General features: G+C 34.8%; 1 protein-coding gene and 1 pseudogene across 2 annotated transcripts in view; both read left to right on the top strand.

Moving 5' to 3' along the window:
• Positions 1–3,551, top strand: part of LOC107656631 (interferon-inducible GTPase 5-like) — a 13,491-nt gene extending 9,940 nt beyond the window's left edge. For both annotated transcript variants that reach the window (XM_016444553.1, XM_016444554.1), the window contains 2 exons: positions 2,122–2,689; positions 2,816–3,551. In XM_016444553.1, the coding sequence (XP_016300039.1) occupies positions 2,122–2,689; positions 2,816–3,444 (1,197 nt within the window). In that variant the 3' untranslated portion in view covers positions 3,445–3,551. The remainder of the gene's footprint in view (positions 1–2,121; positions 2,690–2,815) is intronic.
• Positions 1–8,447, top strand: part of LOC107656632 (interferon-inducible GTPase 5-like) — a 23,380-nt pseudogene that overhangs the window by 9,930 nt on the left and 5,003 nt on the right.

Below are 8,447 nucleotides of genomic sequence, written 5' to 3'. Positions count from 1 at the left end.
AAAAATATTGGCGGCCTTGAATTTGTGTTGAGATGTGATCTCGACCCTTGCAAAATTCCTCTGAAGGTATCTAATTTTCATAAACAAGTACTGCTTTTTTGGAAAATGATATTTACCCACAACTTTTCCCCTCACAACTCCACTCTTTGGAACAATAGGGCTGTAATTATTAATAGGAAATCTCTGTTTAAAAGTGATTGGTATAGCCAAGGCATTATTTTTATTCATGATTTATTAGATGATAATGGCTTTTTCTTATCTTATAATGATTTCATTAATAAATACAGAGTTAGAATTACAATAAAAGGTTATAATAAGGTATGCAATGCTATACCCACTGGATTGTTAAGAATAATCCAAAGCAGTTTTTCTGATCTTTTATCTAGACCTGTAGTTTCTCTTCCCTCTTTGAAAATATGTAATGTTGACCTTTTAGACAGTAAGTGTAATAACAAACTTATTTACAAAGAACTTAAACGTATTATCACTGGTGATTATCAGTGTTATTTTCTGGGAGATGTTGAAACCTCAGTAAAGGACAAAACTTTTACCCGTTATATGGCATACCCAGTTGCTCCAAAGGTCAAGGAGACTCATTACAAAATTATGTTTAGGATTTACCCAGTTAGTGACTTTATACAAAAACGATTTCATTTCGAGGTGGATCCTTGTGGTTTCTGTTCTTCATTTCCTGAAACACTTGATCACCTTTTCTTTTACTGTGAGACTTCTTCTACATTTTGGTTCGATATACATAGCTGGTTGTCAGTAAAAATGGAGACAATTCCTCCTATAACCCAACAAGATGTCCTCTTTTTTAAGTGTGATTTAAATTCATCCTTCTCTGATTCATCAATTTTGTTTTGTTGATGGGTAAATATCATATCCATACTTGTAAATGGAAAAAAGTAAACCCTCCTTCAATATATTTTTATTTGAGTTTGCTAAAATGTTTCAGAGCTTCAAATGCTTCAAAAAACATAATAGAAGATCTGAAAAGTTATGCTTCTCTTTGTCAAATTATTTATTATTTTAGTATATATTTTTTTTCTTTATAATGTCTACATCGACTACATCTTTGTTTTCATCCTTGCTCCATATATTTTTTTCTTCTTCTTTAATGTAAACTCTGTGTTTGTCTCAATGGAAGTGTCTTGCATTGTTGGTTGTTCCCTGTCTTATGTACATTAAGCAATAAAAAAAAAAAAACATTTATTTTGAAATAGGTTGATATCTGGCACAGCGGGGCATTAGGCAGATAAATGGACCAGATAACTGGAGTGTCCTTATGATTTCACAATCACTACAAACTCTTAAAGGGGTGGTTGACTGTTTTTTTTTATAGGCTTGATTGTGTGGTTTATGTAAAATTCTGGGTTCTTGACGTAACGGACCCGGGAAGTAACTCGTTGTAGTCCCTACCAGCCGTTTTTGTAGGCATTAAACTGCCAGAATTTTAAAAGACGATATCTCCGTTTGCACTGAACTTTCAGCTTCGTAACTTTGCAGATATTGTTTATGATCAAACAGCAACATTACACACTAACTAACGTTAAAAAAGTGAAATCGCAATCAACCACCCCTTTAAAAATATTGCCACTTTAATAACTGACATAAAAACTGCTATGATTGGGGTTTGTTAAAGTGGATAGGGTAAATCATTTTACAAAACCTAAAATTTATGTATAATTTATAAATTCATACGAAACGTCTAAAAGTGAGGTTTCATGGTTACAAAGTAAGAGATCTTTCTTCCAGCTAAAATGGGAGTTTCAGCTGAAATGGGTCAGTTAACATGGAACATTAAAACTGTTCAGATAATAATGAAAAATCTAAGTTCAAATGTGACATAATTTAGCCTTCATGATCTGACTCTTTTCAGAATTAACTGCAGGCATGTAGTGGGGAGAAGATGCATATTACCTTAGACATTATAATAAAAATATAAATAAAAAATATTTATTACTTTCTGTTATTATTGTTAGGTTATTTGTAGGCTTTATATGGCATACTACAAATATCATATTCATTGCAGGTGTTTTTTTTACTTCCTTTTTGCATTTATAAGGCCTATTTATAACTTTACTTTTTATAACACAGTTGACATGTTTCTTTTTTTAGATGGCTACATTTGAAGATTATTGCGTAATAACCCAGGAGGACTTAGAGGATATTAAAGATTCCATATCTTCTCAGGATCTCCCATCAGCGATAACCACGATAAAAGAATACCTTAAAAAGCAGGATCTTGTAGAACTTAACATTGGTGTGACGGGAGAGTCTGGTTCTGGAAAATCCACGTTTGTCAATGCATTCAGGGGTTTAGGAGATGAAGAAGAGGGTTCTGCTAAAACTGGCCCAGTAGAAACCACTATGGTACCTGAGGTTTATCTTCACCCAAAATACAAAAATGTGAAAGTGTGGGATCTTCCTGGCATTGGAACACCAAACTTCAAAGCTGATGAGTACCTTAAACTGGTTCAGTTTAAGCGCTATGATTTTTTCATCATCATTGCTTCAGATCGGTTCAGAGAATGCCACACTCAGCTGGCCACAGAGATTATGAAGATGGGGAAAAAGTTTTATTTTGTTCGTTCCAAGATTGACTTTTGCATTACTGCTGAGAAGAGGAAGAAGAACTTTGACCAGAAAAAGACTCTGGAGATCATCCGAGAGAACTGTGTAAATGGTTAGCTATTCAGTTTTCATGACAATGTTTTGAGCAACAAAGAGATTTAGATGTCTTTAAAATTATTATATGCGAAAACAGTTATGAGGATATAATGATATCATGCCCTGTCCTGATTCTGTCTAGGGCTGAGGAAGATTGGTATAGAGGATCCTGTCGTGTTCCTGATCTCTGGCTGGGAGCTCGGAAAGTATGATCTAAATGTTCTGCAGGAGAGGATGGAGAAGGAGCTTCCACAGCATAAGAGACGTGTGCTGATGTTGGCTTTGCCGAATATCACACTGGAGATTAATGAGAAAAAGAAGAAAGCTCTAGAGGAAAACATTGGAAAAGTTGCCTTCCTGTCTGCTTGTGTGGCAGCTATTCCTCTCCCTGGTCTTTCGATCGCTGCAGATATAGCCATCATAGCAGGCGAGCTGAGAAAGTACTACAGTGCATTTGGTCTGGATGATCCATCCCTGCAAAGGCTCTGTGAAAGATCTGGGAAGACCGTAGAGGAATTGAAGAGTCTGATGAAGTCTCCTCTGCATCAAGGGATAAACCCAAGCTCAATATTAACCTTGCTGGGTGCTGCATCCCTTCTTATATCAGAAGATGCTATTGAATTACTTGTGAGCTTCATACCCATTATTGGCACTTTGGTGGCAGGAGGACTGTCTTATCTGACTGTCTCAAGAATGCTGAAGAGAGCTCTGAATGACATAGCTGATGACGCCAGGAATGTGCTGATGGCTTCATTGGAGACTGAAGTGTAATTGTAAAAAATGTAGGCTACATGTAAAAAATATACAACATTATTGTAACTAACTGCTTTTTGGGTATTTGAAGACAAATATTTGTTTATCACATTTAATGCAAAATATCTAATAGAATATATCTAATATGATATAGATTTATGCTTTCATGTATTTACTAACAATTACTTTTATCCAAAGCAACTTACATTTGTGGAAAAATACAAACGATTACATGTTTAAGATTTGATGGAATAAGACTTGTAATGTTTGGAAAAATAACTTGAGTTACTGTTTGAGTTACTCAAATGTTGCATTTCTTTCCACTATTTTATGCATTTCTTATAATAATAGTTTGGTTTTGGCCCTCTTTTCTTTCTAATTAAATTTACTTTTGGACAGATAACGCAGCATCACAGCCTCAGTTGCCATTGCTATTTGTGATACATTTCATAAAAATCATTTATCACTTTTGGATGAGTGTTATTTTCAGTTCTTGTATTAATGTGCTGTATAGGGGAAATTTTAAATTTAATTTTGATTTGATATGCCAATTGAGGATGTTTTGAGTCGAAGATAAGGGTCAGAGCAACATGTTGCGTTTACGTGCACTTAGGTTGTAAACATTATCAAACTGCTGTCAAATTTGTGTAATGTTTAAGGTGCTCTTCGGTCACTTTTGACAGAAAAATTTTCTGTTTTGAATTTTTTTAAATTACAGCTTCATCGGAATGTTACGAAACTTGGTGACTTTTATGGCATTTGGAATGTGAACACACACAAAAGTTGAGGGCATGATTCGAGCAGACTAAGTGGTCGTAAAAAAAAAAAGTCACACTTGTGGTCTTCGGTCAAAAATGACCGACCATAGGAAATGAATGGGAAATCGACAAAACTACAAAAATTCTGAGAATTTTCTAAAATTCAAGCTACAAATCTGACATAATGCAGAAAAAAAGTACACAGCAATGACAGGGTGAAACTCTAAAACATCAAGAGTGCAAAACCAACACATCCACTCACACGCACACGCGTACGCACACACTTATATACACACACACACACACCTAAAAACTGGTCTGACTGTAACACAGCAAATATGTAAAATAAAAGCAATAATTCGACTACAATGCAGTAAAAAAGTGGACAGCAAGGAAGACATAAAGTTGTCTTTTGAGAATGTCTAAATATATATCCAAACCCACAACTTAATAAAAATAAGTATTTATGTCTAAAAACAATTAAATAATTTATAGGCCTTTTATATAGAGCTATATAGGAATATATGGGTTAAACCATGGAATTGCAGATGTTTTTCTTATTTTACTCCCACCAGATGGCACTAATCTGGCTTCAAAAATGGGATTTTAAAGGCATTGACTCTTATTTTAACATGAAATACTGCATTCATTGAAAAGTAATATAAAAATATATTTAAATTTTTTATTTTTATTTTCAATGGACAGAAATTCGTCATAATTATTGCATAAATATTCATTAGTGCCATGAAATTATCTCAAAATAAAAAAATATTATTGAATAAAAATTTATTACATTGATTTTACTGGGGTGAAAAAAAAGTTACATTTCAGGTGTCCGGTCACTTTTGACCGTGAAGATCACAAGTGTGACTCCCAAATGAGGAGCACCAGAAGGTTAAATTTTTTTTTTTCTCATTCTCATGACCATGGCCCATTTCAGAAAGGATGTTAAGTGAAAACTCGGAGTAAGTTAAAACCCAAATGAGGGAAACTCTTGGTTTTCCGTTTCAGAATGGGAGGTATGTCAAACCTGAGAAAGCAGGGTAAGTCAAGCCTATTTCTGAAAGAGGTAATTTATACTCAAAGTCAGTTATGGTAATTTACTCTGTGAACCTAACCTGGTCAGGAGCAGGTTTTCTTTGTTAAATCCAGAGTTTATTTCGGTCTTCTCTGCCTTTTTAAAGTGTAAGCGATGTTTAAATACTTCATTCATTCATTCACGCTGCAAAAAAGCTTTTCGTAGTGAGTATTTTGTAATCTAAATTAAGTGCATTTTTACTTAAAACAAGAAAAACAATCTTAATGCAAATGGAAACAAGATTATTTTTCTTACCCCACTGGCAGATAATTTGCAAAAAAAGAAAAATACACTTAAAGGACTAAATACATTGTCATTTTTCTTATGTAAAAACTGCATCTTGATTTAAGAATCTTTAGATATTTTGACTGGAAACAACAAGACAAAAATACTAAGTAAGAAAAGCATTTTTTGCAGTGCTGGTACAGTCATTCATTGCACATATTGTCATCATGTATAGACACTGTGAAAGTGACCAAAACGGCATGTCCTATTATACAGCATCCTACACTCTTAAAAATAAAGGTGCTTCAAAAGGTTCTTCAAGCGATGCCATAGAAGAACAATTTTTGGTTCCACAAAGAACCATTCAGTCAAAGGTTCTTTAAAGAACCATCTCTTTCTTACCTTTTTGTAATCTGAAGAACCTTCTTTCGCCACAAAGAACCTTTTGTGAAACAGAAAGGTTCTTCAGATGTTAAAGGTTCTTTATGGAAACATTTAGACAAAAAGGTTCTTCTATGGCATCATGAAGCACCTTTATTTTTAAGAGTGTATAGATGAGGAGGCTGCATTCATTCATAGGGAGTTACATTTACATGAGGAGAGGATTATTTGGATTTTTTTGCCATATCCACATGCATATTTATTTGAGCGGTACCATTTTTAAATGTTAGTTTTCTATATAACATCAGGAATGCAGAGCGGTAAGCGAAGTGTGTCTCACTCTCTTTCTTATAATATATGTAGATTCATTGGCACAAACCCATCGAAAATGAAGCTGATTACTGTATAGAATGGAAGGATGCCAGATGGAATGGTATTTCGAGATATATGCCGTAACCACCACCACAGCTGTTAAATTTATTTGGTCATCTTTATTTCCTACAAATACAAAAGCAACAAGTTATTTTTTTTCCCTGTTGGATTTTAATATTCTTCCAATACTTGGTATTGTGGCCATCCTCTTCATCTGTTCTTCATTATTTTGTGAGCCTTCCTGCTGTTGGCTGAGTATACGGCAAATGTTAATTTCATTACTCTAATTAAGAAATGCAACAGTTTGGATTAGAGAACATTTAATTATGTGAAAAGAGCATTAGCTAGACTATGTGGAAAAAGCTGCACATTGAAATAGACACTGATGTTACGTGCTGGCTGTATAAACGCACGACGGAGAATATTCCACAAATAGTCCTTTAATAATAAATCCACAAGGAAAACAACACTCGGAATCCAGGAACAGGCAAAGCACAACACAATAGAACCAAACAATAACCGGCAAAGGACTGAACAGAACAGGGAGTATCCACCTTATTCCTACGCCCCATGATGCTTTGCGCGAATTATGGGTGTAACTTCCGTTAAGCTATAAACAATCAGTGAAAGGCTCGCTCTATAAATGCAATAATATGTTTTTTTGTTTTTTTTAACTGGGTACAATGAGGTGACATTCTACTCACCCTTCAACCATCGAACATTAAAATGACATTTAAAAGTGTAAAAGCATAAACAAAGTACTTTCAACAAACCATGAATAACCCCAAAAGCGCGATTCTTTCCCACAGCAATAACGGACGGGTGAAATATCACTGTAGTAATATATACAGTATCTGTATTATGTAACATACCTTGCCTTAATCAAAAATATTCATTAACTTCAGCATTGCGTGACACTATTTCATTTTTTTTTTTGTCTGTGGGATACCATGAAAATTAATATTAGTTCAATAATTTACCATTCTGCCAGTTTTTACCTTTGATATTATAACAGTGATTAAGAATTAAAGTTACATATTGACCAGGAATGCCACATCTTTTTGTCCGGTGCTGTTGCCATGGTGAATCATAATTTCGGAGCTCCATTGATCATGGCTTTTCATAGTCGTGGCGCACACGCTAAACTCAGAGTCAACATACTCAGAGTTGATTGAACTAACTCAGTTTTTGAACCCGAAAACTCAGAGTTTCCCATCTCAGGGTAAGTCAACTCAGAGTTCAAGTTTCAACTCAGAGTTGGTTGAACCTCCTTATTGAAACGGGCCCCAGCACAGGTAGCAAGACATGATATTAATTTATCTGGCTCATACTTTTCTCTGCCATTTGTTACAAAGAAAATTCATAAAGGCAAAAGGGAAAGCACATGGCTTGTGTGGATGTGCAAATGGCAAGCATTTTTAAACTGCGAGTTTCAACTAATATTTTGTCCCATCCTTGTTATGAATGCCCCCTAGTCTCACATGTACAAGTAATGAATTAAACCAATTTCACTAGCTCATTTAATTAGCATCTTACTGGCTCTCTCTCTATTTCAACTGAAAACTGTAAAAAAAAAAAAAAAAAGCATTACGAAGAAGACAGGGATAAATCCAAACAGGCTTAATAAACCTCAAAGAGAGCCAAACTAAGAGAGAACATCCACAATTAATGCTTGATATCAACAATACCCAACAACGAAAAACAACAAAGCATGAATTTAAATAGGGGCAGTAATGAGACGTGCACAACTGAACAAAATGAGTGATCAGTGAACATCCATGACAACAAACTAACCAAGGAAAGATGGTACAAAGTGAAAACATAGTCTGTGATGTGTGAGAGTGTGACAAAAACAAACAGATTTGTATGACACTACTTTGGTTAACTGGTTCATTTTCCCAGGTAACTTGTACCTCAGTGTTCAAATGAATGATCATTCCATGTACCCTTCACTAACCCTTCTCAAAGGGATTCTGGATGTCAAATAAGGTTATGATGTATTATGATTTCACATGACTGGTCAACTGTTGAATTTGAGAAAAGGGCAAATATTTGGACTTTGATATAAAGAGGCATTCACTGCCCATCTCTGAAAAACCCATTTTGTGCTTATTTGCTTATGAGTCCAAGACAAAGATCAAATCAGGATGTTGACTTTGCATGTGTAACCCCTCTCTCCCGGGTCCTCTCCGCCACACCTCGTTCTC

This window comes from Sinocyclocheilus anshuiensis, unplaced genomic scaffold (genome assembly GCF_001515605.1).
Source record: "Sinocyclocheilus anshuiensis isolate Anshui unplaced genomic scaffold, SAMN03320099.WGS_v1.1 scaffold1393, whole genome shotgun sequence".
Lineage (NCBI taxonomy): Eukaryota > Metazoa > Chordata > Actinopteri > Cypriniformes > Cyprinidae > Sinocyclocheilus > Sinocyclocheilus anshuiensis.
Note: the sequence above shows the minus strand (reverse complement) of the source record. Positions and strands in the feature narration are given on the sequence as shown.